Genomic DNA, 25,826 nt, shown 5'->3' on the forward strand with positions numbered 1-25,826 from the left:
AAGTAGAGCATTTGATCAATCAGCTAATTGTTCGGGGCCCGTGAAAGCAACTGTAGACCCTCTGGTCTTTGGGTCTGTGTCAGAGACTTGACATCAGGGTGCCCTGGAATGGCTGTCACACATACTTTAGAGACATCAGTTGGTTCTGGGAGCCAGAAGTCCAAGGCCAGATGACAACAGGACATTGCTCCCTCCGGGGAAGGCACACTCATAGCATCTCCCATCGCCTTCTGGTTGATGATGGCCATTGTGTCTTTTAGCCTATAAACAAACATACCACTTGAATCTCCCTCCATATTCATGGTGGATTCTTTCTATGTGTTCACAAGTCCCAATGTCCCCCTCCTATGAAGACAGCAGCTATTGGATTAAGGACCTCTCAAGTCCAATGTGATTTCCCGTTAACTAATTCTGTTTGGAAGAAAAAAAGAGGCCTAAATAAGGGTGCTGTTGAGGATGCATCTCTAGTCCCCTCACTGTTTCGAGGTTCACCCAAGGCAGAGAAGCTCCCCCCTCTTCTGTGTCTACACCTTACTCTCCTGCCCCACCTCAAGGAGTTGAGGTGGACACAGGATAAGAACTCATGTCTTCCTGTATCAGCTAGGGTTCTCTAAAAGAAAAGAACATAAAATTAATATTATTAGAGTGGCTTACAGACTGGGGTCTGGGTAGTCCCTCAGTGGTTGGTCCTTTTGGTCACTCTTCAGCCCACAAGGCTAGATAGTGGATTCCTAGACTACTGCTGGGCTCCAGTCTATGCTAGAATCCTGAGGAAGTGTCTAACATCAGTGAAGGCATGCCCCAGCAGCAGAACAGGTGAACTTGCCAACAAGAGTGACAGCAACAGGCAAAAGCAAACACTTCCCTCTCATTGCCTTTTTATGTGGGGATGCCACCAGAAGCTGGGGCCAAGATTTAGGATGGGTCCCACCTCTCATGATGCAATCGATAAAATTTCCCACATGCACACCGGGGTGCTTGGATTTTAGTTGATTCCAGACATAGTGAGTTGGCCATTAAGATTAGTCATCATAGCACATGCAAGGTCCGAGCAGGGCTCCACGGCTGCCTCCGAGCCTGCAATGGTCCACATTTTCCCTTTAATAATGTCAAATCTTTCCTGTGTGTGTGCGTGTTGTGTGCATAATAGCTTAGCAGATAAAGGTGCTTGCAGCCAAGGCTGACAGCCTTTGTTCACACCCTAGAACCCACATGGTAGAAGAAAAAAAATGAACTGAAAATTGTCCTTTGACATCCACATTCATGCCATAGCTCACATGTGTGCATACATGTACACACCAATGTGTGCCCACATATACACACAAGTAATAATCATAATAAGATAAGTGGAAAAATGATTTGGAAAAAGTACCACATGCATAAAATAGTGACTCTTCATGGTGGGTTAATCACACCAGTGTAGAGGCTACCGATTTACTCATACCAACTCTGAGTGTGCAATGTCTTTACAGCCTCCCCGGGACGAGAGCCTGAACGGCCTTCTGCAAGGCTACAGGATCTACTACCGTGAGCTGGGGTCCGAGACAGGCATGAGCCCTGAGCCCAAGACACTCAAGAGCCCCTCCGCCTTACGTGCCGAACTCACCGGTGAGCAGTGCTCCTCTGTCCTTGGGGATGTTCATGAGCCTTGCATGTCTGCTCCATGGAAGGCATGCTGAGAGATGCTGTATAGGAGCCAGGGGAAGGCACAGTGAGGGAGCAGGCGCAGAGTAAGGGGGGAGGAAGCCGGGGGGCACAGGTGGAGCAGTGGACTCAGAAGCTGGATTGAAGGAGAAGGTGCCAGCTCTCCAGGAACACATTGTGTGGAGACTGGTCTGACAGGAAGGCCACACCCATCTAAGCCACATGTGGGCACCTCCTGATCTCTCCAGGGCCTGCCCCAACCCACAGCCATTCTTGGCTCTGTTGAAAGCCAACTACCAAGGGGGCATCTTAATACCCTGCCTTCCCAGCCGCATCTCTGGAAGGAGATTGTCTCTAAATGGTGTCATAGAAAATTCCCTTTGGCCAGGTGTGGTGGCATGCGCCTCCAATCCCAGCACTCAGGAGGCAGAGGCAGGTGGATCTCTGTGATGAGGGACAGACAGGGTCAGGGAAAACTTGGGCAACACTTGGTCACCTGCATTGGCCCAGGAAGATGTCTGATGTCAGCTCACCCAGCATGCAACAAGCTTCCTACTCCACCCCATCCTTTCCACCAGAGGCCCAAAGAAACTTGTCCCTGGTGGGCTCTCAGAACACGTAATGGGTGACTGTCTTACCCTTCAGACTAGAGTCCCACAGGTTGCAAGCATGAGTTAGTGGATAGACTTGCATCCCAGAAAGGCCTGGAAGGAAGAAAAAAAACCTATCTGCATCTTCACTGATGCCCCCTCCACTGTTGCCTATGGTCTTATACTTGTTTACCTCTATTAGAGGGTCAGCCCACTACCATCTGCCTCATGCTGATGTATCTCGATGTTTTAAGAAGAAGTATGCCAGCAGCTAGAGAGAAGCCCGCAGTCTCTACAGTGCCCATGGAACTGCGGAAAACACCATATCTTTCAGGGTGCCTCTTGCCTACCCCACACATGGCTTGCAGGGATAGTGTCCCTTTATACTAACTACCTTCTTTATCCCTTGTAGCTCAAAGCAGCTTCAAGACCGTGAACAGCAGCTCCACATTAACGACCTATGAATTAACACGTAAGTGCACAAGCCCTTGGGCCCCTGTCACTGTGTGCACTGATGCATTTCTGCCCATCCGTCTCTCAGAGCTCCAAGCAAAACCAGCCTGGATTCACAGCTCTAATTGCCTGGGTTCTCCTCTCTGTGGTCGTATCTCAGCATGTCCACACATAGAGGAACTTTTACAGGCAGAGGCTGGTGGGGTTCACAGTAGTGCCTTCTAGCACCCCATCTGAATGGGATGGAAGAGAAAGACAGGACCTCTCATCCCTCCCTCCCTCCCCCCTCACACACACATACACATACACACACTCATTGATACAGATCAAAATTTACAATCTTAACCATATATTTTCAATTTATGGGTATTTTGCCTCCATGTATGTCTGTGTACCATGTGTGTGCCTGGTGCCCAGGGAGGACAGAAGAGGGCATTAGGTCTCCTGGAATGGGAGTTGCAGATAGTTGAGAGCATCTATATGGATGCCAGGAATCAAACGCAGACCCTCTGGAGGAACAGAAAGCATTCCTAACTGCTGAGCCAGCCCCCATTTAACTAGTTTAAAGGCAGTGGTCCACTTTCGTCCTCTCTGAACTAAAACCCTCTCCTTTGAATACTGACCCCCAAGAGCTAGGGTTGTAGCTCGGTTAGTAGAGGAATACTTGACTAGGATGGAGAAGTCCCAGGTTCCATTCCTAGCAGGGCATAGGTGTGGTGGCACATGGCTATAATCCCAGCACTTGGCCAGTGGAAGCAGGTCAGAAGTTTGTAAGTGCCCAGGCTCTCTGGGAAAGCTGTGGGACAAAGTGAAGCTGGCTCACAGATACTTTGTTGCCCTTCACCTGGGTGCATGTGTAAGGACTCATTTGATTGATAACCATGTTAGGAGACATGATGGAGACATTTCCCAGACCTCCAGAGAGTAGCCTACTTCTCTCCTGGGGTCTCCACTGCCTTGCTGTGACCCACAGGGGAAATATTAGAACAGAAGCTGGTCCATCAGTAGGCTGACCCTGTGTGTTTGACTTTGTAGATCTGAAGAAGTACCGGCGCTATGAAGTCATCATGACTGCCTATAACATCATCGGCGAGAGCCCGGCCAGTGTACCAGTGGAGGTCTTCGTTGGTGAGGCTGGTAAGCTTCAAGCCTGACCCTCATCTCCCATCCAGACAAGGGCTATAAGAATCAATCAGGTAACTTCAAGAAGTCTCACTTCACATCCATTAAATGGGGAGGAACTTCATCATGGAGGAAGTCAAAGTGCTTGCCTGTATCACAGACTTCCTCCTTCCTCCCTGGTGTTCTGTCAGGTAGTCCAGCCTGCAGGGTGGTACTGGGTGCATCCTAGGAATCTCTCTCCCCTTTAGTTAATGCTGTCTGCCCTTACACACATACCCAGGGGCAGTTTTAGTGACCTAAGAAATTCTCAATCTCATCACATTGATGCTATGTTAGTTAATTTTATTGCTGCCACAAAAAAAAAAAAAAAAATCAAAAACATTGTGGTGTGTATTTGTTTTCTTACGGCTATGACACTAGTAACTTGAGAAAAGAAAGGTTGATTTGGCCCCCAGTTTGAGGCTGCAACCCATCTCAGTAAGGAAGGTTTGGTGAGGCATCTGGTCACATTGTATCCACAGTCAGGGCAGAAGCCAGGCATCTGGTCACATTGTATCCATAGTCAGGAAACAGAGAGAGATGAACCCTGGTGCTCAGCTCACTGTCTCCTTTCTATTCAATCCAGGACCCCAGCCTGTAGGACAGAATCACTGGCATTTAGGGAGGTCTTCCCACCTCAGTCTAATCTAGAAAACTCTCTCATGGGCATTTCCAGAGGCCTATCTCCTAGGCAGTTCTAGGTCTTATAGAGTTAACCACATTAACCATCACAGAGAGGAAGGATTTATTATTCAACCATCACAAGGGACTTGTGGGCCTACAAGAAAACTTGCCTGAGCCAGACTGTGTAGCCAGAAGAGCATTTGTACTGTCATCCTCAATAGTTTCTGATGAGGAAAAAAAGCAGGCTTGGAGCAGACAGGTCACCAATCCAAGTTTGACAGTAGACAAACCCAGCTGCTCCAAAGTCAGGTCTTCCCATGCTCCTCACCTCAAACCTGGCCACCTGTCACTGTTAACCTTCACTGTCATCTTGACAAGATCTAGCATAACCTAGGAGACATGTGCTTCAGGCCTTGTCTGTGAGGGATTATCTCGATTGGGTTGATCTACCTTAAATGTGGGGGACACCATTCCCCAGGCTGCTGTTCTAGACTGAATTTTTAAGAAGGAAGGAAGGAAGGAAGGAAAGAAGGAAGGAAGGAAGGAAAGCTGAGTGCCAGCATTCATCTCTTCCTGCTTCCTGACTGTGGATACAATGTGACCATCACACTCCCACTGCCATGCCTTCCCTGACATGATGGACTGTGTGCCGTCAGACTGTGAGCCGGAATCAACACCCTCCCCCTTTAAAATTGCGTTTGTTGGGTGTTTTCTCACACCACTCAGGGAAGAAACCTATAGACCAGCCCTGTGTGTATACAGCCCTCCTGAAGCAATCCATGTCTGACTCCCCCACCCCTCTCCTAGGACTGCAAAGACTTTATTACTGCCTGTGCCTGCCCGTGCTAGTGTGCCTAGAAGTACGTGCTGCCTTTAGTATCACCTGCTCCCCAACCAGCATGCCAGAGGCAGCTCTTTTGTGCCTCAAACAATACACATAAGTCCCAGGTCCCAACTCAGTTCCATTTGCTCCACATCTGTCCTGGGGAGAATTCTCTGGAAGGAGGAAGTAGTGGGCCAACACAGCATCCCTTCCGGTTAGTCATTGACGGTCTGCTCCTCACAGTCAAACGGCAGTCTAGTTCAGGGTCCAGCACAGTAGTAATGGTGCTGCCTACCGGCAGTCAAGCCAGACTCACTCTTATGTGTTAGACATGTGTTTATGCATGTGTGCATTCATATGTATGAATGTGTGTGTATATACATATTTGTACATATGTGTGTGTTTGTACATGCTTATAGGTACACACTTGTAACAGCATATGTGTGGAGTTCAGAAAACAGCTAGTTTCTCTTTCCATCATGTTGCTTCTGGGGATTGAACTCAGGTTATCAGGCTTGGCAGCAAGCACCTTTACCTGCTGAGTCACCTCACCTACCCATTCCTCTATCATAACCTCCCTCTGAGCATCACACACAAGTCAGCCTAAAGTGCTAAGAGGCGTTTGTGGAAGCAGAGCCAGCTGTGGCTTAATAAGTAAATTTGTGTGTCTGGGTGATGCCCCTGCCTTTTGCTGGCTGTGTGACCTTGAGAACAATATTCAACCTCTTTGAGCTCCAGCTTTCGAGCATTGTAGCATGGAATGGAAATCTGTGAACCACAGTGAGGAAAATGAGGTTCATGTCCCAGCTAGGTTCACAGCTCATCTGCCGACAGGAAGGATCCGGAGGATGTGGCTGGCCTGGCATAGCCCTCCTTGTGTTCACTTAGCATGTGTGCAGCTCCTGTGAGTCTTCTGAAGCATCAGCTAAGGGATGGAGAGTAGGTGCTCTCTCCGGGTCCCCTCTTGATCAAATATGTGAGGTTTACCTCTGTGAGCCTCAGGGAAAAAGTGGTTTGTTGATACCTTTCGTGGAGGCCTGTGTTGGAACACCAATGTTCCACGTCAGGGAGAGAAATAAGTCTGTCAAATTCCAAGCCACAGGAGGCACAGCCTCGCTCCAAACAAGGCTTGGATGAGTTTTATCCATGATACTCACGTGCGCTCAGTAGTGGGATGAGAGGCGCTGGTGAAGGCTCTATCCTGTCTCTTCAGCACCACGCAATACCTGATGTATCCGGACAATGCCACGTAGCCCAGACTGGCCTGGAGCTCACTACGTTCCTGCGATTCCTTAAACTCCACATCCTTCTGCCTCCATCTCCCAAGTGCTGGGATCATATGCGTGTACTACTGTGTCTGGGTCATGCCGTGCCTGGATTGAACCCAGGGCCTCCTGTATGCTCAGCAAGCACTCCACACCGTTAGAGTCTGCAGTTGGACTTCACTGTGTGGTAGAAAGTAAGCTTCCTCCTGATGGTTGAGAAGCTATCTTCTACCTGACCCCTGACCCCACCTACCCACCAACAGGTTCTCACACATGGACCAGCCTGTGGTACGTTTTCTTTGGTCTGTGCCAACCGCCTGTGTCACGCCGTCACACATGGCTCATACTTAGCAACTCTGGTCATGCTCTTGGTTTCTAGAATTTCAAAGCTATTTTATAAGTCTGACAATCACTTTGGCAAGCACGAGAGAGAGAGAGAGAGAGAGAGAGAGAGAGAGAGAGAGAGAGAGAGGCAAATTCTGGGATTTTGATGAAAGTGAATTAAATGACAAACTGATTTAGGGATGGCTGATGCTTTCCTCCTGTCCCCATTTCCGCTTCAGGACTTGGCTGGCTTCTGTTCACATCCTGTGGTAGGACTGGCAGTGTTCTCTATGTCGACTGCTCATACAGTCACTGCCAACAGGTTTTTCCTGCAGTTTATTATGAAGAGGCAGTGACAACATGTCCCTGCACTGCTCAGAGCTGCTCACAGCCTGAGGCAGAGACTCACATCTCTGCTGACATGCTGTTGATCTTAGTTCAGCAAGAGCCACCCTGGGGCAGGGGCATAGCTCAGGTAGAGCCCTGCTTAGAACATCTAAGTCTCTAGCATGCACGCTCGACACCGTCCAAAGCAGGGCTGGCAAGATGGCTTGATGGGTAAAGGGCTTGCTGAGCACACATGCGGACCCAAGTTTCATACCCAGAACACCCCCAGAACACACACACACACACACACACACACACACCATAACATTATGGCATGTGCTCCAATCCCAATCCCAGCATTGGGGAGGCAGGTACAGGCTTGATCCTTAAGACTCAGTAGCCATCCAGCCTAGCCTGGCTTACACGGCAAGATCCAGGCCAGGGAGAGACCGTGTCACAAAAACTCAAGATGGAATCGACACTAAAGGTTGTGTTCTGAGGAACAACACTAAAAGTTGACCTCTGACCTACACACACACACACACACACACACACACACATGTACACACCCATACACCCACATATACTCATGAATGCATGTATGTGCATGCATAAAAGAAGAAGCCTTTTACGTTCTCTAGAGAGGAGCTAGGATTTGCCCTCCTCCATTCAGCAGGGACTCAGTACTAAGTGTCCACTAGCAGTGTCTTTGGCTCCACAAAATTTCCCAGAAACAGACACACACTTGGTGCTTGCCGTCACTTAGGCCCAGTGGGGTTCAGTGGCTTTGAGGTACACAGTAGGCATTGTGGATGACAGCAAAGTCCCTTAAAACTATGAGCTCACCGTTACTTCATAGCTGTGGCTTTCATAAAATTATCACATTCTAAATTTTATTTCATTAGTTTTTACTTAGGTGTCTCTCTGTGTGTTAGTGTGTGGATTTGTGCATGTGGGTGCAGTGCTTCTGGAAGTCAGAAGAGGGCACCAGATCCCCTGGAGCTGGAGTTGTAGGCAATTATGAGCCTCCTGATAAAGATGGACCTAAACCTGGGTCCTCTGCAAAAGCAGCAAATGCTCTTAACCACCACATAAGGTGTGTGTGACAACATCGGTCTGTCGTCCTGGCATTTGGGAGGAGGAAGCAGGAGGATCAGGAGTTGAAGATCATCCTCAGCTACATAGCGAATTTGCAGCCAGCTGGGCTACACAAGGCACCGAATGAGAACAGAATCACATTGTAAAATGTGCATTTTACCTTCCATCCACTCCTACAGGTTTTTTAATTACTCTTACTTAGAAAGAGAGGAAAGGAACCACACTTCTGGCTGTTTTGACTCCCTCTAGTGACACATTAAGCCAGTCCTAGAGCCCATTATGTGAAATTAAAAGGATTCAGAACTGTGCTAGTTAGAATATGTGCTTATAATTAAGAGAGCAGCAGTCGCTCAGGGGTAATGAATGCAGTTACCACACATCCCAGGGCCCCACTGGGAATTAGGCTCACTACCCCCAGGTTCACAGTGCCTGAGTAACCTTTAACCGGACACACTGTAGTGACATCACAGGCACCACAGGTGGTCCCAGTAGCCAGTCTTCCCATGCTGTTTGTAGACAGGACAAGGTCTTGCACCAGGAATATGGGATGAGTGTTCTCTGAGAGCACCCTGTCCACACAGACACCCCAGAGGGAACACTGGTCTCCGTTATGACCTGACCTCAAAGGGAAGAAAGCTGAGCCACACCCCAGCCCCTCACTGGGGATTCTAGGCAGGGGCTCTATTGCTTAACCACACCCCAGCCCCTCACTGGGGATTCTAGGCAGGGGCTCTACCACTGAGCCATGCCCCCAGCCCCTCACTGGGGATTCTAGGCAGGGGCTCTACTGCTTAACCACACCCCAGCCCCTCACTGGGGGATTCTAGGCAGGGGCTCTACCACTGAGCCACACCCCAGCCCCTCACTGGGGATTCTAGGCAGAGGCTCTACCACTGAGCCACACCCCAGCCCCTCACTGGGGATTCTAGGCAGGGGCTCTACTGCTTAACCACACCCCAGCCCCTCACTGGGGGATTCTAGGCAGAGGCTCTACCACTGAGCCACACCCCAGCCCCTCACTGGGGGATTCTAGGCAGGGGCTCTACCACTGAGCCACACCCCAGCTCCTCACTGGGGGATTCTAGGCAGGGGCTCTACCACTGAGCCACACCCCAGCCACTGGGCCATTTCCTTTCTGTCCTCAGTTTGTGGGCTTCAAAGCGTTACACTAATGAGCTCTGCTGAAGAGCCATTAGACCCTGGACTCTATCCTTGACAGGCTTTGTCCTCGCTCATCTACCCCTTTTCTTTCCTATTGCCTCCAGGCAGAGTCTACAAACTTGACCTAAGCGCCAAAGCCAACCCCACAGCCTGTTCTTAGAGATAAAGCTTTGCTGAAACAGCTACACCTTCTCTACAAGGGCTTAAGCCTGCAGTTCTCGGCCTACTTAATGCCAAGACCCTTTAATACAGTTCCTAATATTGTGTTAATACAGTTCCTCATGCTGTGGTGACCCCCTAGCATAAAATTATTTTTGTTGCTACTTCATAACTATAAATTTACTAATGTGATGAATCATAATGTAAATATCTGTGTTTCCTGAGAATCTTAGGTGACCACTGTGAAAGGTTCATTTCACCGCCAAAGGGGTCATGACTCATAGGCTAAGAACCACTAGCTTAACCTGTCTGAACTGGAATAGTCTTGCTGTAATAGTCAATGCTGACTGAAATCAATGTGACTCCAAGCTTCACAGCCCTCAAAGCTTAAAACACTACCTGGCCCTTCCAGAAGTTTCTACCTCAGCTGTAGGGAAACAATTGCGTTGGGGGTCAAACAGATCAGACATTCTCAGGCAAATTATGCACATCTAAACAAGCCTCCAAGGTATCCAACGAGAATACAATGTTTCTTCAACAGCATGAGTCTGGAGGGACCAGGAAACTGCCTTGCTCATATAATGTAATCATGATCTGTCAATACCTGGGTCTCACTGTGATGGGAAAGGCAATGGGAGAGGAGGAGGAGGAAGAGAAGATGGAGGAGGAGAAGAGGAGGAAACCCAACTTAGGCAGAAGAACTGGAGAGTGGCGTTCAGCTTTGTACATGGGTAGCAATGGCTATCGAACAGGGTAGGAGTAACCTCACAGTGCAGAAACAGATAATAAAGGTCATTATAGTGCAACCAAAGGCGGGTTTGTTTGCAGGGTGGAGGGTTCAGAGCTGACTTCAAACATTGATATGGCTATAAGGGACCAGATGTGGTGGATGCTGCTATCTTTAATTCCAGATAATTCCAGAGGCTGAAACAGGTGGGTCAGGGCCTTGAGGTCAGGCTACACCATAAGAAAGAAAAAGATGAATAACCTGCCAATCTAAATAAGTCTGGGGACAGACTCTGCTGCTGAGCCCTACCTCTAACGTCACACATTGTTTTCAGATTATTGTTAAATCACTGATCACAAAAACCAATATTGGCAACCTAGTGTAGCTTGTCACAGTCCAGTGTGGTTTTAGCCAAAGCAGGAGCCCCGTGTGACTAAGAGCAAGTTAGGAGCAGCAGTAATCCTCGGTGTTCCCTGAGATAGCCCTAGCAACAGTTGATGCCTGATGTGGCCTAGGATTGCCCTGTCAACAGTGAATGGCCAGAATCACCTAGGGTGGCCCTGGCAATTGTGGATCTCCAGATTGGCTTAGGATAGTCCTAGCAACAGTAGGTGCTTAGTGTGAGACTTCCCTTAGAAACTATATTCGTCATTTTCCTGTTGCTGTGAAAAAGTACTAGACAAAAGCCATTTAAAGGAAAAGGGGTTTATTCTGAGCTCACAGTCTGAGGGTAAACAGTCTATCATGGTGGGAAGATATGGTTGGCAGGAGTGTGAGGCAGCTGGCCACATTGTATCCACAGCTGCTCACACTGTATCCACAATCATAGAGCAGAAAGAGAGGGGTGCTGGTGCTCCATCTCCTTTTTACTTTCTTTCTTTCTCTCTTTCTTCCTTTCTTTCTTTCTTCCTTCCTTTCTTTCTTTCTTTCTTTTTCTTTCTTTCTTTCTTTCTTTCTTTCTTTTTGCAGTCCAGGATCGTAGACCAGAAAATGGTGTTACCTGTATTTAGGGTGACTGAGTGAATTAGACATCCCTTACAGACATGCCCAGAGATTTATTTTCTATCTTACTCTGGGTCCTGTCGAGTTGATGATCCATACTGGTCATCATAGGTACTCTACAGATGAACAGGTCAAATCATTAGATAGCTTCTTCACACACAGTGGATGTTTTAAACAGGATCTCTCAGAACAAAGTAGATGAATATTCACCTCCCTACAGGATTAGTTCCAGGGCTCTGAGAGGTTCCTTGGTACAGGAAGACTCCACTGTCTTAACAAAGGCTGAGTGAAGCCACCTGTTCTTGGTAATATTTGTTGACACACCTTGCACAGACTAGACCTGAGCTAAGGGAGCCACAACTGAAGAAAAGATGGACATATCTGTGGGCATTTCCTTGAATGCTAATTTCAGTGCTACCTTTGAACACTGAAGTGTCTACAAGGGACCAGATGTAGTCGGCAGTCCTTGGTTGTGTAAGAAAGCTATTTGAATAGGAGCTAGTAATCAATGCTCCTCCAAGATCTTTAGTTAGTTCCTACTTTAACTTCCCTTGGCGGGGGACCGTGCACTGTAAGATGAAATGAACCCTTTCCACCCCAAGTTATTCTTGGGCACCGTATTCATCACAGCAACAGAAAGCAAACCAGAACACACCCATCTACTTCCTTCTTTGACACTGCAAATACAAGAAGCTGCCAGTAGCACCCAGCCTGAATGTCCCGTGTGTTTGCCATGGCAAGATTCTTAAGCTCTGAGGTTCTTAGGTCCAGGGCTGCAGGGTGGGACCTGTCACTATGCAGGCCCACCTTGGGTCCACCTAAACATGGAGTCAAGGGCACCAAGCCAGTACTACTTACTCACTAGCAATTAATTAATTAATTAATTAATTAAATATGAGCTGAGAATAGCTATTATATATGAATGGCTATGATTGTGTATGCATGCATGTGTATGTGTGTGTGTTCATGTGTACACACATGTCCTTGTGTGTTCAAGTGCATTACAAGTACACATGCACTTGTGTGTGTGTGTGTGTGTGTGTGTGTGTGTGTGTGTGTGTGTGGTGTGGTGTGTGAGTGAGAGAACAGGGGTCAGCTCAGGTGTCAGATGTCAGTGTCCCTTCACCTTGGGTTTAGACAAAGTTTTCCACTTTTACCTTGAACTCTGGAAGTCGGTCAGGCTGCCTGGTGAGTCCCAGGGGTCCCTCTGTCTCTGCCTCTCCAGCACATGGGTTCAAGCATGCTCTACTATGGCTGTGCCTGATTGCTGCTGCTGCTGCTGTTTTGTTTTACTTTTGTTATTTTGGTCTTTTGAGACAGAGTTTTCCCATGTAGCCCTGGCTGTCCTGAAACTTGCTCTGTAAACCAGTCAGGCCTCGAACTCAGAGACCCACTGCCTCCACCTCTGCTTCCCAAGTGCTGGGATTAAAGGCCTGCACCACCGCCACTCGACTGGTTTTTTGTTTTGTTTTGTTTTAGTTTTTTAATGGAATTCATATCATCATGCATGTGCGCTTTTCTGACTGAGTCATCTCCCCAGGCCTGGTGGCGATTCTTAGTCTAGCTACAGCTGATGGCCACCTAGAAGTGGTTCTCCTTCTTGGGAGGCTGAATGAGGAAGACAGGATAGGTGATAGTCAGCACCCTCTGCTCTTCTTGATACTGATGGTGGACCCAGTGAAAGCCTGACAGAGACTGTCTTGCAGGGGCTCCCAATGCAATCAGAAAGAAAACCAGAAATTTCTAGAAACTTCTAGAATTTTACTATGGTTGTCAGTTGCAGAGTGCCTCAGAAGTTCCTGGTGTTTCTTTATCAATAACTTGAAGAGATCTGTCTCTAAGGCCATCAAGGCAAGGGTGGGGGGAGCAATTCTGCCAGTTAATGCTGGTGTGGTTAACTGTTCCACAGACATGCAGAGCCAGTCTCAACCGTGACCATGACCCTCCTGTTCTACACATGATTCTGCTTGTAGGCATCTAATCAGCAGATGCTGGAGAAAACTGCTTATCAAATGCTTTAAGAAAACAATTTCATGCATTAAAAAAAAATGTGCCAGGGGCTGGGGAGACGGCTCAGTCAGTCAAAACACCTGCCATGAAAGCAAGAAGGCCTGAGTTTTTCCTTAGCACCCACATAAAAGTTGGTGTGAAAAGACATGTTTGTAACCTCAGCAGAAGAGGGGCTAATACAGGAGTGCCCTGGAGATCCCTTCAGGGGCTTTAGCAGATCAGCTCCTGGTTCAGTGGGAAACTGTCTTAGTCGGTGTTTCTATTGCTGTGAACAGTCACCATGACCAAGGCAACTCTTATAAAGAAAACATGTAACTGGGACTGGCTTATACAGGTTCAGAGGTTCAGTCCATTGTCATCATGGCGGGAACATGGCAGCGTCCAGGCAGACATGGTGCAGGTGGAGATGAGCGTTCTACATCTGAATCAGCAAACAGCAAGGACAGATTGTGGGCAACTGAAGCTTGGGTATCTGAGATCTCAGTGCCTACCCCCAGAGATACACTTCCATCAGCAAGGCCACACCTCCTAATAGTGCTACTCCCTGTGGGCCTTTGGATCCATTTTCCTTCAAGCTATCACAGAGACCCAGACTCAAAAAATAAAGTAGAAGGAAACTGACAAAGAGACCTGACCTCTGGCTTTTACACACATATGTGTAGGCACACCCACATGCCCATGTGCACAGGAGTGTGTGTGTGTGCGCGCACACACACACACAGAGGCTAATATCTGTATGCATCTTACACCATGAACGTCTAGATAGAAGAACAGTCAGACAAAGGCTAGTGTGTCAATCCATCAGCTTCAGAGCTACACACACTTTCATTGGGTGATGCCTGCATTCTGGATGGAGAGCAGCAGGCTAAGTTCTCCAGGCTAGAAGCCCTGAAGCTCACAGGATCCAATCAATCAATCAATCAATCAATCAATAAAGCAAACAGAAAAGGAAAAAGTATTAAAACTGTTCCGTGTTTTATCTGTTTCCTCCCCACACGTGCTGACCATATCCTGTTACCTGCAGTGTCTGTGTGGTATGAGCACCAGGCCACAGTCCAGGTGACACAGGCGTGCCTCATCTGGGAGCTTTATCTAGTTTCTTTCACCCAACCAAGAGACATCGGAGACCCAAAGTGTTAGCGATCACCCTGAGTGTATGGCTCTCCCAGCCACCTGCTACACATGGACTCTCATTGCCCGGCTGTCCAAGGAGGGAATCTGTGCACCAGCCTACCAGAGTAGCAGCCATGCTCAATCCTGCCTTTCATGATTTTAATTGCACAACAGTAATTTTGTGATCCAGTTGCCGATGGCAAACATGCAGAAGACATTAACTTTATTTATGTTTTGGATTATTAATGCGGCTGTTAAAATTCCTCCAGTTAGTTTTGATTGAATTGTTTTTTTGTGTGATTCTGTTGTTTAATGGAGCGGTAAATAAGAATTTCTGATAATGAGGCCCAGCATCTGTCACAACAACCTGGTGTGGGCTATTAACATTTCCATTAGCGGCAGGGTGGGCAGCGATAATACAGAAGCACACAGTTAGAACAAAATAAATAGTCATGTCAGGCTGAGCGGGTGTTAATTACTATTTTATTCTGCATGGGTGGGGGGAGAGAGCAGGAGGCAGGGGAGGGAGCTGCGAGCAAAGGGTGACCTACTGCTCATGAGGTCACCTAATCTCTCCAGAAGATCCCCATGCCAGAAAAAATCTCTTTAGGCATTGATGGCTCTGTGGCCTCCATTGATGGCCTCTAGACAGACTCGAATTAAAGGCCAGCCAGCAGGGTGTGGGGAGGTGGCTCAGTTGCTAAGGTACTGGCTCCACACAGACACAGAGAGGGAGGGAGAGAGAGAGAGAGAGAGGGAAGGAGGGAGGGAGGGAGAGAGAGGAAGAGAGGGAGGGAGAGAGAGAGAGGGAGGGAGAGAGAGGAAGAGAGGGAGGGAGAGAGGGAAGGAGGGAGGGAGGGAGGGGGGAGGGAAGGAGGGAGGGAGGGAGGGAGAGAGAGAGAGGGAGGGAGGGAGGGAGTATGCATTTGACTTTGGATCCCCAGCATCTATATGAAAACATCTATATTCCCAGAGGTGGAGATGGGAGGAAACAGGTGGATTCTGAGAGCTCATTGACTAGCTAGTCAATCAGTCACTTAGTTCCATGTTCAATGAGAGAGCCTGCCTTGAAAAATAAGTGGTGAGTAAGTTCATAGAGGACACCTGAAGTAGAATTTTGCATATGCACATGTCTGTGCACATCTGTATATAGGCTTGTCTGTGTATATATGTTTGTATGTGTACAGGCATGTGTGAAGGCCAGAGGTCAATGTTGGTGTCTTCATTGATCACTCTGCACATGTGGGTGTATGTTTGTGTGTATGTGTGCACGTGTGTGTCTGTGTGTGTGTGTATGTGCAGTCATGAAAAAGTCTATTTCAGGTGTCCTCTGATTTTACTCACCACATACATACTGTATTCTCACTGTTTGATTTCCCAGCTTGTGCCGTGTGGTCTCTGGATAGAGTCTGTCTTCCGACGCTGGCTACCTGTATCTCAGCAGAACCAGTGTCTTTGTAACTCTGTGTAGTTTGTTCTGTGCATGTATAAGAAGGTCTCTCTGACAGGGCTTGTAGCCTTTCTTGGCATAAAAGGACTAAGAATTGCATAAAACACAGCCTCTGGTGTAACCACATTCCAGGCCCCCCCAAACTACACTTTCTGTCACAGAACTATGTCCTGTGTGAGCCTGGGAGACACGGGTTTGTGGGTCTCAGCTACCTTGCAGAAGGCCACCCCAGTCACTCTCCTGTTTCTCTGTGTCCTCAGCCCCAGCGATGGCCCCACAGAATGTCCAGGTAACCCCTCTCACAGCCAGTCAGCTGGAGGTCACATGGGACCCACCACCTCCAGAGAGCCAGAATGGGAACATCCAGGGTTACAAGGTACGTTGTCATGCGTGGCTGGGCCCTTCTTCCATCCCATTGTGTGCCCAGGGCCCTGAAGGCTTTGGCTGCACACTGGCTGTGCGCTGGACTGCTGTGTCCCCAGCAGCATATTCACAGCATGGAAGCAGGCCCCAAGTGCCTGGAGCAGGCTTGGTGGGGACAGAACCCAAGATAAAAGCTGCTCAGAGAAAAGCCACACCGGAAGTGGGATACTGTGTGCTCAACCACAAAACACCAGAGCATGTTGGTTCCTCCAAAAGTCCTAGGAACCCTACCTCTTCCAGGGCATTTGCCGATAGTAATAAAAGTGAAGTGTGCTCACAAAGGCCGGGTACAAATCACAGTACTGACTCCTTCACACGGAGGGACTCTCTCATTTCCATAGGTGTGGGGTAGAACCAGAGAACCTGTGTGGGGGAGGGGGGTATGTGGTGTGTGCGTGTATTATGTGTGTGGTGTGTGTATGTGTGGTATGTGGGGGGGTTGTGGGGGCGGTGTGAGGGTTGTATGTGCTATGTGTGCTATGTGTGTATAGTATATGCATGTATGTATTAGTGTGTGTGGTGTATGTAGTAGGTGTGTGTGTGGTGTCGTTAGGGGGAGTGTGGGATTTGGTGTATGTGTGGTGTGTATATGCAGTGTGTGGTATGTGTGTATGTGGGTAGCATTATGTGTATGAGTGGTGTGTGTCTATATGTGTATGTGAGTGGTGTGTGTGTGTGTGTGTGTGTGTGCGTGCACAGAAGGTCGCTCTCACTATGCTGCTCTTCAGGCCTCAGTCAACATTTTTTTTCTTTTGGGGAGGTGGGGTGGGACAGAGACAAAGTTTCTTCTTGGCCAGGAGCTCACCTGTTTGGTTAGTGTGGCCGGCCAACAAGGCCCAGGGATCCTCCTGTCTCTGTCTCCCAGCACTGGGATTACAAGCAGAAAACAAAAATAAAGCATGGGTCTGGCACAGTGCTCAGGTCCTTAGACCTGCACAGCAGAGCCATGTCCTGAGCCCTAGGAACGACATTTGTAACAAGTCCTGACATAGTGTGACATGGTGGGAACCTATTTAGACCAGCTCCCTACAAAGTCATTGAGCTTCCGTTAGGCAAATGATCTAGAGATGGAAGGAAAGGAAGACCATTCACCTTGCCAGCCAGCATCAAAGGAAATCACTCCTGTAGGCAGGCATCCCCCTGCCTCCCTGCACCCTCCCATGCTAAGGGCACTGAGGAACTCCCAGCATCGCCTTACCTCCCTCCCTGGAGACATCCTTTCTGGAGTCTCCATTCTTCCAGAAGTAATTTCCTTGTCTGGCCTCTATGAGTCCGACCTGATCAGTTATCCCAATCTCAGGCCATGCCGCCCTGACGAATTCTGGCCCAATTAAATGTCCATTTCAAAATGATTTTGGTAGGTGTGTTATGAAAATGAATGCTCCCTGCCGGCAGGGCTCTTCCGAAGATGAATGAGGTCACAGAGAGCCCCTCGAGCTCTAAGGCAAGGCACTATTTATGCACATCCAAAAATATGTTTTCTCATTTCCCTAATGATAAAGACATTGAACTTGGATATCGATCACAGGTTAGCATGGCCTGTCTGAGCAGAGGCTTTCCCGCTGTGAGCTCTGCCATCAGGCATGCAGCTGAGGCTTGCGAGGAGAAATCTGCATGCTCATTCGTGGACAGGCTTCAGGGAAGACCAGAGGCTGAACGCCCCGCCTGCCTCCTGCACAGTCTGCCCGGCTCTTACAGAGGGCACACTGCTTGTGGGGTCTGGCACAGGCTAATGTACACAGAGCCGAGGGGTACCTTCCAGCCAGTGTTGTCTTTGGGCAGCCACGCTGGCACAGGCTGCGGACAGTGGTTGCCCAGACAGCTGTTCAGGGAACTGGCTCTGCCAGGCCCTCAAACCTTTGTGCCTGGGCTTCAGATCCACCTGTAAGCATAGCAAAACTGCAAGGCGCTTTTCACACCATCCTCATCATAGGACTCTTCCCTGGTGTGTGTGTGTGTGTGTGTGTGTGTGTGTGTGTGTGTGTGTGTACATCCTATATGTGTATGTTTTAGAGCCAGGACACAACCCAGCTCTTAAAGGGTGCTGGGATCTGAGCTCAGATCTTCTCGAGGGGTCTGTTAATTGCTGAGCCATCTTTTTAGTCCCCTTCCTTGTATGTTGAGACAAATTGTCTTGCTGGCCTGTAAATTGAGCTGAGTCCCAGGAATCTGCCTCTCCCCACCTCCCAGGGCTGGGGCTTGAAGCATGCATTGCCAGACATGGCTTTCTTTCCATTTTCTTTAAACATTGGGTGCTGGGGAATTGAACTCTTGTCCTCATGCTTGTGCAGCAAATATTGACTGAGCCATTGTCCCCTGTCTCCTTCCTGTTGTTTTTGGTGTTTTTCCTACATTGCTACATTGATGGAACACCTCTGTTGGCTTTGAACAAATGTGGGGATGTGGAGCGAACTTTGGACTTTGGCCTATTCATAGACAGATAGCACTCAAAGTGTAGATCACAGGGCAGAATCCCTGACTGTTGCCTGATGGTCAGAACTCAGGGGCATCATTTACCATATAAGCCTGATCCCCAAGAACCACCATCTCCACACTAAGTTTGGTGTAGTACAACCTACCTGTGCTCTGCCCAATAGGTTTACTACTGGGAGGCAGACAGTCGCAATGAGACAGAGAAAATGAAGGTTCTCTTTCTCCCTGAGCCTGTGGTGAAGATCAAGGACCTCACCAGCCACACAAAGTACCTGGTCAGCATCTCAGCTTTCAATGCTGCTGGTGACGGGCCCAGAAGTGACCCATGCCAAGGACGCACACATCAGGCAGGTAGGTGCCTGTTCTATCAGAGCATCACGTGCATTGTGTAGCTCATTCAGTAGTGTGCTTACTCTCAGCCCTGGGTTCCATCCCAGCACCTCAGAGTCTAGGTAGGCACTGTGCACTATCTAAGCACCTGGGAGATGGGAGAATACGAGTTCAAAGTCATCCTTAGCAACATATTAAGGACCAAGCCAGCCTGAGTTACATGAGACCCTGTCTCAAAAAAAAAAAAAAAAAAAAAAAAAAAAAAAAAAAGAAAGAAAGAAAGAAAGAAAGAAAATAAAAGGAAGAAGGAAGGCAAGAGAGGGAGAGAGAGAACTTAAAATCTAGAGCAGTACTTACTGGTCCCTGGGGTCTGGGTGGTAAGTTTGTCTTGGCTAGGTCGAAGCAGAGAATTTTCTTGTAAGCTTTCAAACTCGCTGGAAGGAGGAAGACCTGTACCTGCAGCTAGGTCTTTTTCCCCACACAGAGTTCCCTTTGATGCTCTCTCTTAGAGATGCCCCATGTGTGTGGATGGCTCTTAGCTGGGCTGTCCTGTCAGCACAGCTCCTATGGTGGCTTAGGTGGGAAAAGTCCACCACAGGCTCCAGTGTTTGGACTCTCAATCCCAGCAGATAGCTAGGAGCTCAGTTCCTTGTGCACAGAGGCTAGGGCCCAGGCCCCAAATCTAGACCCAGGCACCCAACCCCAGCCAGACCCAGGATCTCCCTGCCCTTGGCCCAGTCAAGATCCCTAGACCATGCCTGAAATAGCAGCTGCCACTCAGCCACCTGCCTCCCCTACAGATTTTATTTACTTCTTCAAAAGTAGCGTCAGGATTACAGGGAGGGGATATGTGGGCTCATGGTTCTAAGGGAAACCCTCTATCTGTTGTCAGGGGGACACATGGCAGCAGAAGCACGTTCTCAGCAGGAGCATGAGGTTGAGGCCATGGTCACTTTGCATCAGAGTGAACAGAAAGTAGGGCCAAGCTAGGAAGCCTCAAGGCTTGACTGCCATGAGTCGCTCCCTCCACCTCCTAAAGGGTCTATAGCCTTCCCAGTCAGCGCCATCTGCTGGGATTGAGAGTCCAAACACTGGAGCCTGTGGTGGACTTTTCCCACCTAAGCCACCATAGGAGCCGTGCTGACAGGACAGCCCAGCTAAGAGCCATCCACACAAAGGGTGCAGTCTCTGTGCAGCAGGCCACCTACCATTCATCCCAAAGAACAGTGCTATTGCCAGAAAATTGCCAGGAGCTTAGCTGGGTGTGTTGGGGGCATATTCTTTAATCCCAGCACTCAGGAGGCAGAAGCAGGTGGGTCTGAGTTCGAGGCTAGCCTGGTCTACAGGGGAGTTCAGGGCAGCCAGGGCTACACAGAGAAACCCTGACTCAGGAAAGGGAAGGGAAGGGAAAAGGCCAGGTAGTCTAAGGCAGAACAGGGCTCTTGGTGTTTTATCTTGTTAGAGCCATGGCTGTTCCTTGCTGCTGTGTCCAGCACCCAAGCAGCCCAGTTCTCCTGTGTTGCAGTTAGGGATTGGAGCTGTAGGGGTGTGAGTAGATTTGTAAGGAAGAGAGCAATGGCTGGGCCATTGGGACTGGGGGATACCCATAGACCAGAGGCCTAGTGGGATGTCTGTGAGGGTAGCCCCTACACACACTCCTGGACAACACTGATGAGTGAACAGGCCCCACGTGGCTGCACCCAAATCTATACATGCCAACAGCCTTAATGTGTTGGTCAGGTTTCTCCCTGTCTCTGCCTAACTGGTCTCTGTGAACCCAGTGTATCTGTGGGATTCTGAGTAGAAGAAGCAACGTGGTAGCAGTCAACACCACTGCCACCCACCCACCCCCACTGTCACACTCACTCACCCCCACCCCCACCCCCACCTACTCATACCTACTCAGTTCTACCCACCATCTCCACCACCCCCACCCCCACCACGGGAGAGAAGGGTTAGAAAAAGAAAGGTGGGGGGATGGACAGATGAAATGGGGAGGGGAGGAGGAAAGGTGAGGTATAAAAAGTAGAAAAGGGGGGAAGAGAGGCAAAGTGGGGAAAGATGGGGGGGGGAGGTGTGGAAAAGGGAAGGGAGATTGAGAGAAGACCCACCCACTATGGTACTTCCTCTTTCCCTAAAAGCAGGACCCAGCATCCCCGGCTTCTGGGTATGGAGCTGCCGACAGTTTATCTTCCGGTCTTTCACTTCACAGCTCCTGTGTGGTTCAGCTCCATCATCCTCCATGGTCTTCTGGGAAGGGCCATTCTTCTTGCCTGTCCCTTAGGGAGGCATGATGGTGGGTGGGTAATTCATAAAGACTAACTTCACTCTGCATACCTGTGCCCTGTCTTCTCAGCTCCAGGGCCCCCCAGCTTCTTGGAATTCTCAGAAATAACTTCTACCACACTCAATGTATCCTGGGGGGAGCCATCAGCAGCCAACGGCATCCTACAGGGCTATCGAGTGGTGTATGAGCCCTTAGCACCAGTGCAAGGTAAGACGGGTGGGGGGCGGGGTGCGTAGTAGGCTCTACTCCAGGACCCACGGAGTGAGAGCTTTCTACTCGAGCTGGCAATCTGGGAAGGTGGAATCGAGGGGTTGGGGAGATCCTCAGCTGCTAGTACTCGAAGTACAAACATGAGAGTCTGAAATGAACCCCCAGACCCATGTAAAGGCTCTAGGCCCGGCAATGTTCAATCCTAGTGCTGTGGAGCTGGAGAGAGGCCCAGGGCTTGCTGACCAAACAACCAGATGAACTGATGGGTTCCCGGAGAAAAGTGAGACACTCTGGAGCTGCCTGGCAAACACCGTGGTCTGAATACCACAGGTTACAAAGTAGGTCATCGTTCCCTCAAGAATGTTCTCGCAGATCAGTAATCGGTGGGTCACAGGATGGAATGCACATGGCCTGGAGAAAGCAGATCCAGGGACCCTACAGTAACTGACGAGAGACAGCGGTGGTGATTCCCACTAGTGTTCTGCCTGGGGGGCTTGGAGGAGGCATCTTGTGGGCCCCTCAAGACCCCCATTCATTTACTCCAGCCTGGCATTCTAGACTGAGGGAGGGGCGTGGCTTGAACCCGACACCCCAGTGCATGCACAGCATTCTGAAGCTCACAGCAGGGAGAGAAGTGGGGAACGTGTGCTCCTCGCCGTCCACATTGGAGCCCAGACAGAGCACTGGCTGTGCAGGGGGGGGTGTGCTTGTCACTTCTCAGTGACAGCCAGTGGAGTCACATCAGTTGCACCCATTTTCACCTCCGTTCATAAATGACAAGGCGTTCTGTCACGCCATCACCTCCCCGTGTGTGAAAGGTCTGTCTTCTTTATCGTGAATATTCCTGCCATTGGTTCTGCCTGTGCCATGCTGGGAACAAGGACAGGAGGACAGGATGGTGACCTTATTGGCTCTGCAGGTCAAGGACAGCCAAGGGCCTCAGCACACAGTTCAAGGACAAGTTATCCAGATGCCACATCCTTGCCGTTGTTTTTGTACTGAGTCAGGATTTACTATGTAGCCCAGGATAGACTCAAAACTTACTCTGTACCCCAGGCTAGCCTCAGACTCACTCTGTAGCCCTGGGTTTGGACCATTCACGGACCTCCACCTGTGTGTCTGTCATGGTTGATCCCAGGCTCAGCCTCCCAGCATGTCAGTGGCCAGAGCACACAGCCCAGCCGGTGGCGCTGCAGAGTTGCCACAAGACCCATGAATGGCCCTGCAAGGCTGATCACCATCTCTCCACGCAAACCTCCCGAGCCCACACCCCTAAGCAGCTTACTCTGGTTATGGCTGCCATATTCACATGGCTGGTGGAAGCTCAGCCGTCATGAGGCACGCAGAGATCAGCAGACATCTAAACAAAGGACACATTAGAGCCCTACTTACCCATTCTCTCCCTCTCTATCTCTGGCACACGTTCACACATACATGCAGACATGCACACATACCTGAACAGGCCTGCAAGGTGACCCAGCACCTCCCTTGGCTTGGTTAACAGGCAGCTGAGCAACCCTGTGTGGCTCAGCCATCCCACAAAAACCTGATCCAGTATCAACTAAACAAGCCCATCAGAGGTTGACTAGAAGGAACAAGATCCAGGCCAGATGCTACTTATTACTTATGTGGTTTGAAAAAGAATCTTACTGATCTTACTGTACAGGTTAGCCTAGGTGTGGCTCAGGCTAGCCTTGATGTTTCAGTGATCATCTTTAGATACCAACAAGGTCCTTTTGAGCCACTAGGCCGTGGAATGGGTTACAGAGGTGTGCAGGAGGAGGCTCCCGGTGCATCTTAGAGACTCAGCTGCTCCAGGGACTCTGTTTTCCAACAACAACAACCTAGTTGGAACCCTTGCTGCTCACTGAGTTGCCAGTTTATCTCTCTGACTCCTCATGGAGACTGTCAACCTCGGATAACCAGGAAAGCTGAGCCTAGGGAAGCAAGCCTTTCCTCCCAGCCACTGAGAAGGCTGAAGAAGGAGTGGAAGCAAGTTCAAGGCCACCCTGGGCAACTGTCTCAAAAAAATATTAGGGTGTGGCTCAGTGGTAGAACAACTGTGTAGATATGTTAGGTCTGGGTTCCATCAGTACTTCAAAAAAGAAATTTAAACCACCAGCCAAGGAAACAGAACAGTATTGCCTGAACAGTATTCCCCAATTGTTCACCTGCTGACCTAGGACTTCGAACTTCTGAGCGGCAGACAGGAAGTGCTTGTCTTTGGCTCTTCTCTGCCCTGTGCTCTGATGTATCTCAGATTTTTTTCCTGCTGCTGTCAGGAATGGAGAAAGCAAGCATTCAGCTGGGTACAAGATGAAACCACCAAGAGCACTAGCCCATGGGGAGCACCACATCACTAGGACTATCACCCTACTAGGAGTAAAAACTTCACTAAGAGCACCACCCCACTGAGAGTAACCTTACCCCACTAGAAAGACCATCACACCAGAGCACCACTCCCACCACACTCACCAAGAGTAAACATGACTAGGAAATCACTCTACATCACTGAGTTCGCACCAGTGGGAGCACAACACTACTGAAATAGAACTGGAGCACTGCTTCCCTGGGAATAACTAACCACCGGGAAGACCAGAGACATTGACACATTGAAGCAATCCCCCTGTGGGGGATATTGCACCAGCATGGTGCCTTACCGTGCGAAGTCCCAGTCATTAGAGTATCATATTGCTGGGAGCACTATGCTTTCAAAATGCCACACATAGGAGTTCTAAACAGCTGGGCCACTGTAGGACTAGTGCTGTGCCCGGCAAACCCCATGCCCCCCAGAGCACTGAGCCACATGGACCGCTAGGCCATTTGAGCACTGAGCCATGTTTTCGGGGGAATCTGATTTTATGGCAGAGATATTTTTATGTTTCTTAAATATGTTTTAAACTGTAGTATTTGATGAGATTGTACCCTAAGGCTTCATAGTACAGGGCATGGTTTTGAAATTGACCAAATAAATAAAATTCTGACACACTTGAGATGGAAGGAAGGCCAGGCTGGCTTTTCTTCCCTGTGGAATCAAATATACAAAGTCCCTAAATGAGTTTATGTCTGCTCCGGAGAGAACTAAGCACCTCTAAACACAGAAGGCACCACTGCAGAACAACTTGATATCCGAGAGGACAGCAGTGACAGCCACAGAGTGTCACCCGACATCTCTGTAGCCTCTTCCTTTATCAGCATGTGTGATGGTAGGGTCCAGCTCTTTGGGCAGAAATGAACATACTTTTCTACAGACCCCACCTCCCATGAGAAGAGTCAAATAGAAGTTGTTTAAATCACCCTGAAATAATTCAGAAGGCAATAATTCGGCAGACACAAACTGGTATTAAAGACAGAATATGAACATAATGAACCAGCTAAGAGGCGTTTTGGAGACCTGGGAACTACAGATCCATGCTCTGATGGCCTGGAACAACGGATCGTTTTCCAATAAGATGGCTCTTCAGTTCCTCTGTAACCCCATGTGGTGTTAAAGGGGCCAGACCTCACTACACTTCCTTCACACTGAGCAGGCCGGGGCAGCACTGCTGGGCAGGAAGCATCCTCCCCCATGCCCAGCTCTTCTCCTCAGTGCTCCAGGAACACACATCTGCTGACCTGGAAGACAACCTCTTGTGTCATCTCGGACATACCTGGCAGAGATGAGTGAGCTCTCAGAGCATCTGACAGCTTACCTAACTTAAAAAACAAACATTCCATTGTTTTCAAACCTATGGAAACAGTGAACCTCACTTGCCCTCTCTGGAAATGCGTGTTTATATAATTTTAAGTGTTTATTCTTTTCACTAACTGTTAAATCTCACTAATTGTGTAGTGCTGTTCATTATTCTTTGATTCTGTAGTATCATTTGCTGGAAATAAGCCACAATTCAAAAATATTTAAATTGGGGAATTAAACTATCTATAAACATTACAGTGTGCACAATCCCTAGTAGGACAACAAATTCTCCCTCCATTCTCCTCCATCTTGACCAAGATGTGAATTCTCTCTTTGTCCAGAGTATCAATGCTGTATCTGCTACCCTTCTATTAGCCACTCAGTTACTGTCTCAGTCACCAGGTCAATTGTTTAGCATATTCATGCACAATGCTGAAGTTTATTCAGGGTATCCATGCAGTGTATCTTACCCTCCTGCTAGTCACTCAGTAGCCATCTAGTCACTCAGTAGCCATCTCTGTAATCAGACTGAAGTT

General features: G+C 48.9%; 1 protein-coding gene across 1 annotated transcript in view; it reads left to right on the top strand.

Annotated features, from left to right (window-relative positions):
• The window catches only part of SDK1 (sidekick cell adhesion molecule 1), a gene marked incomplete at both ends in the record, with an annotated part of 923,105 nt that overhangs the window by 855,918 nt on the left and 41,361 nt on the right, over positions 1-25,826 (top strand). Inside the window, 6 exons of the mRNA XM_080940510.1 lie at positions 1,473-1,608; positions 2,647-2,706; positions 3,723-3,824; positions 16,192-16,307; positions 18,952-19,138; positions 21,474-21,611. Of these exons, the coding sequence (XP_080796636.1) occupies positions 1,473-1,608; positions 2,647-2,706; positions 3,723-3,824; positions 16,192-16,307; positions 18,952-19,138; positions 21,474-21,611 (739 nt within the window). The remainder of the gene's footprint in view (positions 1-1,472; positions 1,609-2,646; positions 2,707-3,722; positions 3,825-16,191; positions 16,308-18,951; positions 19,139-21,473; positions 21,612-25,826) is intronic.

The sequence above is a fragment of the Micromys minutus genome, assembly GCF_963924665.1.
Source record: "Micromys minutus genome assembly, chromosome: 29".
NCBI classification, from domain to species: domain Eukaryota; kingdom Metazoa; phylum Chordata; class Mammalia; order Rodentia; family Muridae; genus Micromys; species Micromys minutus.